At 36.3% G+C, this 15,487-nt stretch overlaps 1 protein-coding gene across 1 annotated transcript in view; it reads right to left on the reverse strand.

Moving 5' to 3' along the window:
- PRDM5 (PR/SET domain 5) overlaps nt 1-15,487 on the reverse strand; it is a gene marked incomplete at both ends in the record, with an annotated part of 87,531 nt that overhangs the window by 18,319 nt on the left and 53,725 nt on the right. The window contains one exon of the mRNA XM_082315783.1: nt 1,558-1,643. Within this exon, the coding sequence (XP_082171909.1) occupies nt 1,558-1,643 (86 nt within the window). The remainder of the gene's footprint in view (nt 1-1,557; nt 1,644-15,487) is intronic.

Consider the following 15,487-nt stretch of genomic DNA (forward strand, 5'->3'; position numbering starts at 1 on the left):
TATCAGTTAATTTACAGCTTTTAAGCAATGAAGTAATGTTTGTGAAGTTCTCTAACCTCACACAGAAACATGCATTTTGAAAGAAATCATCACTTGGTGTAAACCACTACTGTCAACAGAGATACATCATTACAGGCTCTAAAGGCTTATTATTCTTTTTTTCTCTATTTTTTTATACAGAGGCTGGGGGGCTTGTTGTTTTTACTCAAACTGTATGACATATCAGGAAAAAGTAAAATTGGCACTATTTCAGAGCTGGTCTTGTTTAGCACTCCTCCCACTCACAGCCATGTAGAACATATATGGTAATGAAATTTCTCCTGGTGCAAAAACAGTAATATGGGACAGTAACAACATAAAAGATTTTGTAGCACTTCTTAAAGTGATTCAACAGCTGGAAAGAAGGAGAAACAACTAACAACATGGGGCTAGCTTGCTCCAGTGAATCACCGGGAAGCACTGCACACACTACTGATAACTTCTAAACTAAAGTTTGGGGTACACGAGCTAAAACTTCATCTAGGTCCTCCAGTTAATACCCTCAAGACCTAGCTCGAATGGTAGAGAATTAAACAAGCATCTTATCTTTACTTATTTAGAAAGCTATTCTGTGCGCAGATTTGCATATGGAGACTACTAACTTAACTATCACCCTCCCTGTTTCCTAATAGGATCCAAGAACTTTCTCGGTTTGGCCTCAAGGATGCCTTGACTTCTGTTAGCAGTAATAGCTCCCAAGGGATGACCGGTAAAAGCTACAGTTTACTTCTAACTTTTTGTTTGGTTTCTTACGGTGGATGGGGAGGCCAGAGGCAGGTAGTATACGGAATGCTAGACCAGCTGAACTTCACCTGGAGATCTCCCTTTACTAAGGGAATTCACATCCGGATGTTTGAAGACAGCTCTCCATTTCTTTGTTGGCTGAGTGGGGCCAAGACCTCACCTTTGTCCTCTAGTAAATATACATACATGACAACACTTTTCCCTAAAACAGAGAACTTTTGGGCTGAGACTCAAGGTTCAAAAATAATCTTGGAGATATCTACAATTTGCCTTTTATTTTGCCTTCAGTTAAATAAAAGTTAAATACAGTCATTTTGCAGTTTAGTATTTGTCATCGGTTAGTAAAATACAGTCTTTACAAAAGTTTACGGTGACTGGACTTTAAGGGGATGGTAAGAATCAAAGCACTGGATATTGAAGTTTGAAGAATAGTGAAGCTTTTACAGAATTGTTTACACAGTAAACAATTACAAACATTAATTTATATCTATAAATAACCACAGGTTAAAGGAAGAAGTTAGCACTGCTATTATTTCAACATATAAGAAATCAAACACATCAAAAATAAATGGTCAGTAAGGGAGTCATAATTAGAATTTAACAGTTAATGACTTGAATCTTTGCCTCTTATTTTGATAAGCGTAAAATAACTTGGTTGGTATAGCCTAATCTCTACACAAACAGTAATTATTTGCTTTTCGCCACACATGATTCATAGACAATCCTCAATTAACCATAAAAACTAAGCTACACTTACCCTTGTGGGGGACTTACCCTTGTGTGGGTGCGAATATGCATCTTCAGTCCATCATTCTTGCTGAAAGCTTTGTCACAGTAAGGACACTGGTAAGGACGCTCACCTGAAAACAAGAAAAGCATCAGAATCCATAAATATGGCCTCAGTATATGAAGGCATTGCAGCACAGTTATTTGTCAAACAGAAGTACTTTTTTTTCTGGCCTTTTCTTCACACTCAGTTCAAACAAGAAGAGATCTAAGCATTAGGAAAATTACAAATAAAGGTCCACCTGAGCAGGATGCAGGCCTAGATCAAAATATTACTCTTTGCTGCTTGGTTTTGTTCTAGCAATATATCACATAGAGAGCCTTGGAAAAAAAAAGAAAGGGGAAAAAAAAAAAGAAAATACCTACTGCCCTTGCCCAAACCACATTCTACAGTGACTTACACATGGTCACTTTTATGGTTGGGCATTAACTGCTCCCAAATATGTCTTCTATTTCATATCTGGTCATTTTTAGAGCTCTCTGGGTGTCAGAATGCCAATGAAATATAAGATCCACTCTTTTTTAATGCTGTATCTGAACTAACTGTTAGAAGCTAGTTAATCAAAAGTTTCTACAATTTTTGTGTCGCAATTTATGATCGAAATGGAAGCAGAAGGATCTTAGCATCGCCCTTGCAGCATCCCATATCTTAAAGGTATTTATTTTAATGCTCCATTAAACTGGTGTCATTTAGCATCGATTTTCCCAAATTCACATTAGCATAATGTGGATACTGAGCTATTCAGAATCAGAGAGTGAAGAGTTTCTAAGCTAGCTCAATAATTTGGAAAAAGTGATAAAGCTTTATAATTCCCCAAGGGCATTTTAATTTTTAACTCTTTGGGCAATGCACTGGAACCTGAGTCGATTGCCTCCTCTTTTTGTACACAATGCTTTAAGAGCAAATATCAGGTTGTTTCTAGTATAAAAACACAGTTCAACAAATTAAGATACAATAATTATTTTTCTATTAACAAAATGGAATTGTTTCTACACAGTCATAATGCTGAAGGTGTAACACACCTTTATTTAAAAACACAAGTTAAGCAAAGCCTATTCTAAGTCAATGCACAGCTTTCTGCTCATAAAAGCAGCTTTGCATGTATAGAGAGATTCAACATAGTCCAGATGTCAAACACTTATTAACACTCATACTCAATCCTGGAAAATACATAAGTAAGATTAACTACATTTTACAGTTAAAAAAAAAAGTCAGACATATTTCACGGATATGCCAAAGATCAGAGTGTAAGAGAGCGGCAGTAACAGAGATCAGCATTTAAAGTTCCAGGGTCCTTAATAACAGCGATATTCATCTTGACTTGGAGAAAGGAAGCCTCATCCCTCTTCTCATCTTTTCTCCGCGTGAGGTGTTCCTCCATGATTGCTCAGAGGGAAGATACTGGATGTTTTCTTTCTTGGGAACAGATGTCAAAGGATCACAAAAAGTATGTAATGGAGACAGCTTACAGAAACAGCTCTTCAGAAGGACCGATGGTGAGCACAGTACAGCTCATCAACCGATAGCCACTGTTGTACATAAAATCTCCATATAGCCACAGGTTGTGTAGAGATTTGAGGGCAGCTGAGATTAGATGATTATTTAAGGGGATTAAAAAAAAAAAAACTATTTAGTAGATAAGACTATTCTGTCCTTTTCTGTCTTTTATTACTGTTTAGATAACTGTTAATGACAGCAGCAAAAAACTGTGTAGTAAAGTACTCGTGAAATACAAATATTTCCTTCTTGTATTCTGCCATCTCTCAGAAAACACAATTGTGTGAATTTGGCTTTTTTTTTTTTTTTTAGGATGATGACAACAATCACTGTGTTATAGCTGTGTTTTCATTGAGCAGTTTGAAATATGATACTCTCATGACCCTCGATGTCTTTAATCCATGCCTCTGAAATTCAAACACTCCAACAGTTGTCACTACTCAAATATTTAATTAATTCAGCCGACATTTTTATGTTTTAGGGCTTTTGAATGTAGAAGTTAAAGCTTTCAGCAGTTTGTAAGCAGATGAGCGTTGACAGGTAGAGGTTGTACCCCTTCTCCCTCTCTCCCCCACCCCCGAGTCTCTTTAAAGGGAAAAACTTTTGCTTTCAAAGGATGGTTTTGAGTTTGTCTGTAATGGATTAAAAGTGTCCTTCAGAAATTAACCATGGAGTCCACAATAGTTGATGAGTAGGGCCTTAAGAGCTTTCAGCAGATGCCAGTAGAGGGCAACAGTATGATTTTGTATCAACATGTTACACCTGAAAAAGACTGGCTTCGAGCAGCTGTTATGTTCTGTAAATTTTCAAAAATCTCCGCTGTTCCAAAAAATCAGGTTTACTATGTAACACAGACTGCAAGCTCTGACTTGACATTGATGCTTGGTGACATCCTATTTTTCTAAATTATATAAACAACTTCTCATGCACTTGTGTCATTAATAATTGTCAGTAAAGATGACCACAAGTAATTTTACTGTTGCTCTTATTTTTCATGTTATTTTCTTTCGCCTAATCTTTGTAGCTTGTATGCCCAAAATTACACAAGTGCCCTTGAGCTTACACAAGCAACTGTCTCCCCTGTGCATACGCATTTTTTAAATGTGTAACTTCTACCTCAGAGGTTTAGGATTTTACAAAATTAACTGTGAGCCACTTAAAACAAATCTGTGCTTGCAACAGCCAAATTTCTTAGAATAAATTTCTTAGTTTCTCTGTAACCAGTCCAAAGATGAGTTTGTACTGCTGTGTAAGAAATATATGGATATTTATAACTGTTTTTAATAAAAAATAACTTGTATTTTAAAATTATTTGATCTGTAAAAAAAAGTAAGATTCCGCTCATTTGACATCAGCCATGTGAAAATGTAATATCTAATTTTAACTAGTTGTTCTGAATCCCAGTGAAATTAAAGATTAAAAAGTTAGGATGAATTGCTCTCTGGAAAGGGCCTAACTTTGTTGCCTGTTTGAGAACTGAATGCCCTCAGTCTATGCATCTTTTTCTCTATTTACTGTATCAGGAGTCCAGGCAACTAATTTAGATTAGATGTCTGAACTTACGGACAGCAGATTTTGGCATGATTATTACAATCCTACTTATTAACTTCTCTATCTCTGGTAAAAATTAACTTCCCTCCTTGCTTCAGAACTAGACCAGGCAAACATTATTCATGCTACCAGTCAGTTGCTCGTAAGAATGATCCCAATAACAGATCTGTCAGTGGGACTACTGGGGAAGCAGGTGTTCCCCAAGAGAAGTCTTACACAGTCTATCCCACTTTAAGTCCCGCAAGATAAGCAGGAGCAGTGGATCCTTTCTCTAATGCTGTGAGATGCAAATGGCATAAGATGACAACAGAGAAAAAACAGATTCAAAATAATGAATGCTAAATATATTCCTCCCACACATGAAGGTTTGCTGAAGTGCAATGTTTCATACAGAACTATTCCAAGTGTCCACAAACGAGGGGGTTTGCGCTTTGACAAAGTTTAGAATTGTCACTAAAAAAAGCTGGAGAGCAAATGCAATGTGATAAAAGCTCCTGGGAAGGTGACATTATCCATCAATGCTTTCGCATTTGTCTGCAATCAAGCAAAGACCACCAAAATTAATTATAAGCATTGGAATATTAAACCAGGCTTCAGATCAACTCACACACAATAAATACTCGGAGATATAGAGATGTAAAACTTCTCTAATGAGAAAAGGAATGGATCTGTTACAAGGAGATTAAAAGTAAGAATGACTAAGACGAGCAGATGAAATGGTGTTATAAGTCACGTATCTCTATCTATTTCTCTTGTCCTCACAAAAAGAAGTTACTAAGCATCAAAATAAATGAAAGATATTTCCCCTATGACAAACTATAATTTCTTCTTGGATTTACTGCTAGAAGCATGCTTATGAGGTATGGTGTCAATGTGTGATAACATCATACTAAGAGGGGGTGCACCTTAGGTAAAGTGGCTGATGCTGATTAACAATTATGCCATTTGCACTCTGCATTTTTATGTAAATATCTTTTTATATAAAAATATACATAAAATATAGAAATATCTTTGTGTTTGGTGGCAATGATAAATCCTTACCAGGGGTATCATACTGAAGTAAATCAGTGTGCTGTTTTTTTACTACAATGCCTTTTCATTGTAGTCAATAGTAGAGTAAGTTTTCAAAGGTATTATTCCACAAAGTAAGGGCGGCTGGTTTTTTGTTTGGTTTGGTTTGGTTTTTTTGTTTGTTTGTTTTTTTAAATTTGAGTTATATAAAAAAATATGGATAACATGGGGGAAAAAAATCTCTTAACTTCCAAATACACTACCAAGCTTTAATCCTAACACTTCACATTTGGAAAATACCTGAAAAAATGTCCGACCTTCTATGTTACTGTTTGCAACTCTGCCATTAAACCACAACTGAGAGTATGATCTGCACTTTTCACTAAAACATTTCACCAGGCTTTCTACTTTAGTGCAGTATCAAAATCCAGTAGGCATATTAAATACATCTTAATTTGACAGCTTGTCCAGTCAACATGCCCAGAAGTAATCTTGTGAATGCAACAATAACTAAGAACAATGGCTATCATTAAAATACTAAAACATTCAAGACAGACAGACGTAATAAATGCTATGTTTACCCTCGAGTTACAGCTGACTGTCATGTCCCTGCTGTTCAAGAACAAACTGCTCAACACATTAATGGCACTTCTGTACAAATAACCCCAAATAAATAATCCTTGGATAAGTTGCAGTGGATTTAATATAATTCAAAGTCTAGACATTCTACTTCCAGATTTTGTATGAATAAAAACAAAGCTTTTAACATAATAAAAATAAATGTAACCCTAATACAAGGATTACGAAAAACAATTCCATGATTGAAAACCACATGGGATTTTGATCTGGAAACATGTCACGACAGAATTGGTATCTTTTTTTCTCAAGCATGTACACCTCTAGCTTGAGATCACAATACCTATTAGACCTTAATGTAGCATAAGAAGTTAAACACCAAATTCTTCAGTTCCAATTCAACTCAGGATGGACAGTTTCCCACGATACATTTGCAATCAAAGGTGCCATAAGGCAGTACTTACAGTGAGTTTTCCCAAACTCAGATACCCCTGGGAGCAAAACAAGTAAGGAACAAAACCAAATACACATTAGTTCTTCAAGATTTCAGAGGCTACAGCTAGACATTTAATAAAGACTTTGAGATGCAATAATTCAAATTAATCATATGTGTTGCTATTTTCACACTGTATTTTGCATTTCTTGTAGTCAACTTAGCCACAAAAAAGGTAATTACAAAATCAGACAGAAACCCGATATAAACACCAATGTTAGTGATTACTTTGAAACAATGACCTCAAGTAAGATCAAACAAATACATACTTTATAGGTGACAAATATACTCCCATCAAACGAGACAAATGAAACATGCAACAAAGAAATAGTCCTAATCTGAAGAGACTGTAACAAAAGTGTCTGAAGAGACCAGCAAAACAAAAGAGAGAAACAGAGGCACAGAGAAGATGGTCAACAGCATGCAAAAGTATGCATTTGATGAACTATGACATTCAGTTTTGGAAGCAGCCTCACAGAGCTCTTTCAAACCGTATATGGGCATTACTTGTATTTAATTCTGTTAAATTTAGTCATATTTACCATCCCCATTCCCATGCGGCTTGCTTGGTCACTTGTATGCAATTCTTAGGTGCATATGTTAGCCTTCATGTACAAATTGCCTGGCTTTCTCTCCTAATGGGAACTAAACTGCTGTATTAAGGAATGAAGAATTTGAATTATACAGTGAAATTATCAAGGGATTTTTTTATACTTTTTAATATGTCTGTGCTTGGTCAGCTGGGGTATTCAGCACCACTGGTCTAGATCGACACTCACTAACATCAGAAAGACTTATGACAGATTGCACTGAACATCAGATCACGTGCAGTCTATGTAACTTAAAAGGAATTGTTTTCTTTGGTTTTCTTTTAAAAATTAACAACTAATTATGGCAATGTGGTCCCTCAGAATCTTCCATAGACCATTTACCATCTTCTAAATATAGCTCCTTTTCAGATGTTGAACTATGTATTATAGGGATTAGAAGATTATTTCCTAAAAATCTCTCTCTCTGAGTGTATTATTTCAAAATGTCAATTTTCAGAACAGTTATGGTAAAGTAGAATCCTTTTTAAAGGCCTAACTTAAGATTGGGGTAGGGGAGAGGGGAAGAAGGGAGATTCCACCATCGCCCAACTGTGGTGGAAAGAAGGCAGTTCACCTGCAGAGGAACTGGGAGGCAAGGGGGCCATCTGGATCACACATGCAACGCTCCACACCAGGTGATCAACAGGGCAGCCCAGAATGGGAATTGCAAGAGGGCTTTTTTAGTCAGAGATAATCTGGAGTGATGACAACATTCAACAGCAAGTAAGGATGGGCAAAAGGTTAACGGATATAGCAAAATTATAATCTGTGACACATGCTTTAGAACATTATCTGTTCATATAGAGCACTTGACAGCTTTACACATTTAACCCTGGCTGCTGTTGCTCTGTATATGGTGTTCCCATCAAATTAAAAAGGAAGTTTGTGTCCTTAACTGTACAGAACCCAGTTAATGTATTATACAAATACATACACACAGACAAAGAAATGTAAGATACACAGAGCTCAATTTCTCACATGAAAGGAACTTCATTAGGAATTAAAATTAAGTTAAATAGGAACTCATGGAACCAAGTGATTTCAACAGAACTTAAATCAGAAAATGCCAGAAAACCAACTATTGAATGAAGATTAAATATTCACACTTGAAGAAAATTTTCAGTAAATTTCACCACCCTGGTGTTGTACAGCATGTCAAATGGCCCTTGAGAAGACAAACACTTCTTCAAAACAACAAATTTCCTCTTGTGTAGAGGTGGCAGTTTTCTAGATACCGAGTAGCATTTTCAAAAGCATTTAATACGCTAGGTCTCTTAAGCATTTTTCTAATTTTGACCAGGGATTCTAGGAAGGGAAAATAATGGGAAAGTAATCAAGAAGCTTGGCCAACTGCAGCAGGTAGCTGTTCTCTTTACGACACCTGGACTAGTCTTAATCTGGACTAGACAATAAAAACAGTGATCTGGCCTATACGAAATTCTGGCCTGCCTGATTTTCAACCGTTGAACACTCAAATTTAGCACTTCAGAAGATACAGAAGTATTCACACAGGAGTAGCTTTCTCATGCCAAGAACCAAACAACTTCATGGTTTGTAAGATAAAATACTTGCGGACATCAGCTGAGAGAAGACCCAGAAACCCCAAACATACATGCAATTCTACACTCATAGTCAGCCAGACAAAGAAAGGGATAGCTCTTGGACTGCTCTGAGGAGAACAGTCCTGTTGCCCGAGAGAAACGGAAAAACAGTACTCAGGTATGGGTCAATTAGAGACATTCCTTACGCATTCTTCATTTCAACAAACATTCAAACTTGGCAGACTCAGAAGACAAGAGATTAAATATTTCTGCTTTTTTTTTTCCTTCACCAATGATTAACAACACTAAGCCTGTGTATTTGTGAATGCTTTCTAATCAAGCTCCAATACTTGTGTATTTTCCAGGCACAAGGGAGAACTAGAATTGCTTTTAAGTCAACCAAATGCATTTCCCATTCACTAAAAACGGTCACATATTTAATAAGAAAAAAACTCAAATGCTATTCTTTTCAAAATAAGGGAAAACCAGTTGCTTCAACCATTTTTTTTTCTATTAATACTCTTTCTTGTAAGTACTTAGCCATGTCTTATTCTCTGAAGCACAGAAGCGGTATTTTCACAGCTGAGAAGGTCTGTTTTCTGCAAAGTTTTGGGTTTATTCAGATAATTCAGATTCCCTGTAGTTAAGACCAATAGTCAAAATGTTTGTCCTATCTGGTCCATAAGAAATATCATTATATAATTGAGGTTTTAGCTATTTGTAACTAAATGAATTATAAAGACTAGTAAAGGACCCTAGAAAAATAAGAAGGCTATCTGAATCTGTACAGTAAAGCATGAAATAATTACCATTATTACTTACTTACAGACTCTCATCAGTTCTACAGTGGTATTAAGATTTTACTCACAAAAAACCCCGACACACTTACTTTAAAGAATAAAACAGTTTCATTCTTTGCATCTATCAGTGGAATTAAGCAATTTGGTCTCCCTATGAATGAAGCATTAACATCTATGACTTCAGTGAACCCAATGGTCAACCAAATCTTTTAAAGTGTATACATTAATCAATCAGTAATTCATTTGATCTAAAGATGTCACTAGCATTCAAATAATCTATCCCTTATAAGAACATTTCTTCATTCATGGAAGCAGACGACAAGAAGCTGACAGCTGCATGAAACTTTACAGGTACTTTTAAAAGATTTAACTGTTGTCTGGAGATAAATAGGACAATGATGTATAAACTGAAAGGTTTAGAAATGCAGAATCCTTACCTTTGAGGCCTTCTGCAAGCTCCTTTTTAAATTTGGTAGATAAAAGAGAGATCATTTATAAGTTATTGAATAGAAACAACCTATCTGTAGACATTTGCAAGCTGTTCACTGACTAGATACAGATACATTTTTTCACATACTTCATTGTGATATGAGAGGAAGTTCCTTCAAGCATCCCTTTTATCTTTTTTTTAATGTAGGAAAATATAAATTACTTATAAGGTAATTTGCCAGAAGATTTGCTAGAATGAGGATCCTGGTTGTACATTATTTCTTATGTACATGAACAACCAGTTGCCTGTTTAGGTATTAAAACTTTGGAGACATATTTTACACAGTAATAAACAAAAGTTATACTGTACTTCAACTCATTACTTCCTTCAACTACTTTAAAGTCTTTTATGTTCATAGATGATTGCACTACTGTTAATAACCAAAGATTTTTATTATAACTACACAAACTAATAACTTGTTTGTTTACTCAGGAATTTTTACATGAAAGTGCAAAATTTGGACCTAGATTTTTATACAGGTGGACCTTAAATATGATTTAAAATATGCTCAAATGCCTAGTTAATCAACTTGTAGAAATGTGACTACAATGGCAAAGTTAGGACCAGACCTAACCAGTCCTAACCAAAGTTAGGATCACCAGGCTCTCAATGCAAAGAATGAGACACATCTCAAGAAGGCAACCAGCACCTAAACTTATGGGGACAAGTATGATGAAATGTTTTCACGAGCTTATAAAACAGTCTTTAGTTATGGAAATGGAAATTGAAAAGGTAAGCTTAACTGTGTTGACACAAAGGATAGGGAAGTCCACGGCCTGAATGCTTTTTGCTGTTTTAATGTAATCTGCTGGTATTATCTTTTATTCACGTATATGGAAGCAAATTAACAAAGAACCTTCTCAACTCATGCTTGCAAAATAAAGCTGCTTTTTCCACACACCAGAGAATATAATGTGTAAGAATGCCACATTAAGTCATGACTTTTAAATGGTATAGAATCGAAACATTAATCTTTTCAGAAAACACGTAGGACAGATGTAAAGTCATAGATACCTTACTGGCTTTTTATCAGGACTTTGACTAAATGTGATGGAAAAAGCAAAATAAGGTTACATTTTAACCTATATTTACATGTGTAAGCATTTTCTGGAGACATGTATGGTCATCAGTTGTCCCTCACCAGTCCTCTAGGTAACGGAGCAGGTGAAAGACAGCATAAGAAAGGACAGAATTACAGTTAAAACACTGAATTCTTTAAACTCAAAAATAAATTAACGTGCAAATATAAACTACCTCACAATAACTTTCTTGTTCCACAAGTTGATGTGCTACATCCCAAAGATGGAAGGGATTAGGATACCAGTAATCAGGAAAGCAACAGTATAAATATCAGACAGATAAAATGCATGTGTATATATATTACATAGGCACACACAAACACATACACACACAAACACACAAACAAGAGACAGCAATTAACGTATTTAAATACCTATGTGTAAGGCAACTGCAAAGCTGCACAAACCGCAGGCAGTAACCGTTAACACTGAAAGTTGCTTGAAACTTTAGGGAAGTAATTAACCTCCTGGCCCCCAGTTTTCAAGTGCAAGGAGCAGATCATAGAATTTCTTCTACAATTTATGAACAAGCCAAGGAATTTATATCACAGTCAGAGGATTCTTTTGCTGAATTAACCCCAGCTCCCTCTGACCCTAAGAAGTCATAAACCAACAGGATACAGCAGAGGGAGAATGTGCTATAGTGTTTCAGCTGACCTACAGAGCGCTGTCTCTGTCATGCCAAGGCTCGAAACCCAGATGATGAATTACAGAGCAATACGCTAGGTTCAGATGCAAACATCAACCCCTTCCCTCTATACATGCACATGCAGACATGTTCACTCACCCCAAACCAGCTCAGTTTCTGCAAAAGGCCAAGTACTGTTAGGGCTCATTTACAGAGCCTTACTCTAAGATAAAAGAGGGAAGAAAATTGCTTATCGAGGAAGCATGCATACATCTGTAAGTAACAATATTTAAGAACACATGCTGCATATTAAATAAAAGCCAAAAACCCAAAGAGCATCTCTTTTTGTATATGGATTATTAAGCGTATCAAAAATACAATTCCAAAGCAGAACCAGGAGGGTACCCAAGAACCGACTTTTATAAAGAACAGCTTTATAAATAAAAAAAGGACAAAACCTGATACACAACTCTCTTTAAAATAACTCTGCCTGGCTTTATTTTGTAAATACAGAACAAAGTCTCTTATACCAAGTAGCTAATAAAACCAAGTCTAGCTGACCAGGTGCACAGAAAATGGGATAACACAAACGTCTGCATCAGGACCTCAAACCTAATCAGCTGTAATCACTAAGACATGAAGGTCTTTGCAATATTTACACTTACGGTGTACTGCTTAGTTGCACCAAAAGCTTAACCCCAGCTGAAGGCTTATCCACAAAGACGAATTATCTCTTGAAAACGGATGGTGGCTGGTTGCTTCACTTCTAGCTGACAATGAAAACTGATACTTTGAAGTCTGACCAAAAAAAGGGAGGGCACAGTTTTGAACAGATTAATTCAAAACCACAGAATTTAATAGATACCAAGAGAATGAAGTATTCAACACTGCAACATTTAGAAACTAAACATGCATCACTGAATAAAATAAGTTTGTGGCTCCACCGTTTGATGAACTGAAAATTTCTTATTGCTCAGAAAATCCCTGAAAAGTTGTCAAGGATTTTCATGATGCAGTGAACTTTATTACTAAAGGCCATCAAATGAGTATTCAACTTTTTTTGTACTGTTTGCAGATAACACGGATTCCCTTCACCAACTACCCTTACTTTCTTTGGAAATGATGCAAGCTATCCCTCAGAAAGCTATGCTTCCTCAGGCCCACTGAACATCGGACAACAATTTCCTCTTGCAGCTAGTCTGCATGTATTATGATCACGAGCAACTTGCCTGAAGTCTTCAGGCACAGCACAAGTCAAAACCACCTCTCCAGAAGTACAACATGAATGTAACTATGGCATTTTCTCACTAAACCTCACATAAAGCATTTTGCCATATAACTTACAGATTTTTTTTTTAAACCACAAGTCACAACTTAGTGGCAACTCCCCCCTTCCCTCCTCTCTTTCCGGCCCCGCTCCCTCATTTTATCAGGATAATCAAGAAACAGTCAAGAATCAGAATGACATCAAAAACAACCATGAAAATGTATTTCAGTTGATTCTCACAGTGAATGATGTGAATCACAAAACTGTCCACCAAAAATGTGATTGACATCACAATAGCAGCCAGACTGGAAGAGGAGAGGATCAGAGTTTATTTATCACAGGTCATTATAAATGAATTTAGTAAGGCGTTTTCCCTGAATTAGGAACTGTCTTTAAAATGAGTGCTTCTAGCTTTTCGGGTAAAGAAAGAGGCCTTGAAAGTTTCCCTCCTTCTGTAGTGTTATCCTTTCCTAAATTGTTTTCACACTGCGTATTCCCGTAATTCCAACCTGTATCATCTGCTGGCAAGGTAGTTTCTTCCACCACATTTAATTTGCAAATGTACTGGAAATCTTCAGTGCCTTTCTACTTCAAGTAAGTTCAAAATGTCATAGTTTACTGTTTCTCATAGAATAGTGCCTACAAATTTTGCAAGGCTCTCTAGTCAAGGTTAGAGGTCTCTGGTGTGTGGTTTCACGAATTTCACCTTAGCCTAACTCCTAAATTTAGGAAAGCCTGCTTGAGAGAGCTGAAACATTAAATGTAACTGGTAGCAGCACATGTGTGAAAAGCATTTTCACTCAGACAGCTATAAAGCATTCTCCCCAAGAGCTAACTGCACTATCAACTTGAAAAACTAGGGCCGTTCTGCTCTGTGCAAACTGATGTATAACATTGATAGTACACAGAAAACATACCTAAAGTTTAAGGAAAGGGCCTGTGAAATAAGAAAAAACAAAAGCACCACACTAGTAAAGTAAATAAAGCAGACTTGCCTGCAAAAAACATTGTAACATTCCAGAGATTTTAATGAAGAAGTAGAGTAACATTTTGATATTCCTTTAAACACTGGGGGGGGCAAACCACAACTATAAAAGTCCTAATTTTCATGAAAGTCTAGTATGCCAAAATATCAGAAACTTAAAGGGTAATGTAGTTCCTCGTGGGATGGCAAGGTGAAAGTAAAGAAATATCCACAATTAAAAAAACAAAATAACTCCATGAAAAAAGTTAACACAGACCAGAAATCAAGACAGTCTTATTCCTAGAAGCCTGGACTGATGCGCTAACTAACTGAGGGACTAACTAACAATATTACTGAATGCTTCCTTTTACTCCTGTCTACCTGATTCATTAAAGTACAGCCCAGGTGGGCAAGTGGTTGGTCCTTCCAAAAGGCACAGTCCCCAAGGGCTCTCTAAATTGTCATACCACATGCTCCATGAGTGTTGGGTCTTCAGGAAGCGGGGGAAAAAGAAAAAAAAAAAAAAAAAAAAAAAAGAGATTGTGCAGGAAGGATAAGGTGGAGTTGTGGAAGAAAGAACAAGAATAAAAAGGAGGAATGGACAGAACTGCTGCATTGCGATTCTGGGTCTTGCCAGCTTTGACCTTCACTGTCTTTTGTGTCTGATTATACAGTATACATGAACCACCTCAGCAGAATGCATATACACAGGCTTATATGTACGTGTTTTTATACAGCTGCTATGAGGGATAAATTTTCCAAACATGGAATTTAGTAAAGAATAAGAGCTAAAGATGAAAGTCAATTTTAGCCTTTTATCCTGACTGCAGGAACAGGATAAAAATTTGCTAGTATCTATAGCTGTCAAATCCAAAAATCACAATATATCAAAAACTAGTAAAACCTGTAATCTTAACAGGTGGTCTTGATAGACTGAAGTGATTAAGACTTTTCCAAACACAGTAGAAAGCCAAATGATTAAAAAACACCAATTCTGTCATCTCTCTGCAAACCAAATTTGCTTATGCAAAGTGAATGGAATGTCATAGGAAAGCTATTTGTTACCTGATGCTTTGCCTGCCAAAGGGAAATCTATACTATTATATGTTGGAAACAAATTATCACAAAGAAACCCCTTTCAGTTGCCCACCACTTACTTGAATGAAAGCATAAGCTCACAAAATGAAACCTATCAACATGACAACATGACTCATTTATTTTCAGTGTGTTTACAGAAGCACATATGTAACATGATAGGGAAAAAGTAATGCAATCTGTGTGGCAATATAAAATAAGTTACATAACTCAGACTCAGGAATATCAGGAGATCAGAACGAGTCAGAGGTTGCAACAGAAAATAAATTTTGAGTTAAAGCATGCTCAAGGTAGAACATTCCAATTTGAGTAACATGCAGGTTGTGATAAGGTCA

This window comes from Platalea leucorodia (genome assembly GCF_965183815.1).
Source record: "Platalea leucorodia genome assembly, chromosome: 6".
Taxonomy (NCBI): Eukaryota; Metazoa; Chordata; class Aves; order Pelecaniformes; family Threskiornithidae; genus Platalea; species Platalea leucorodia.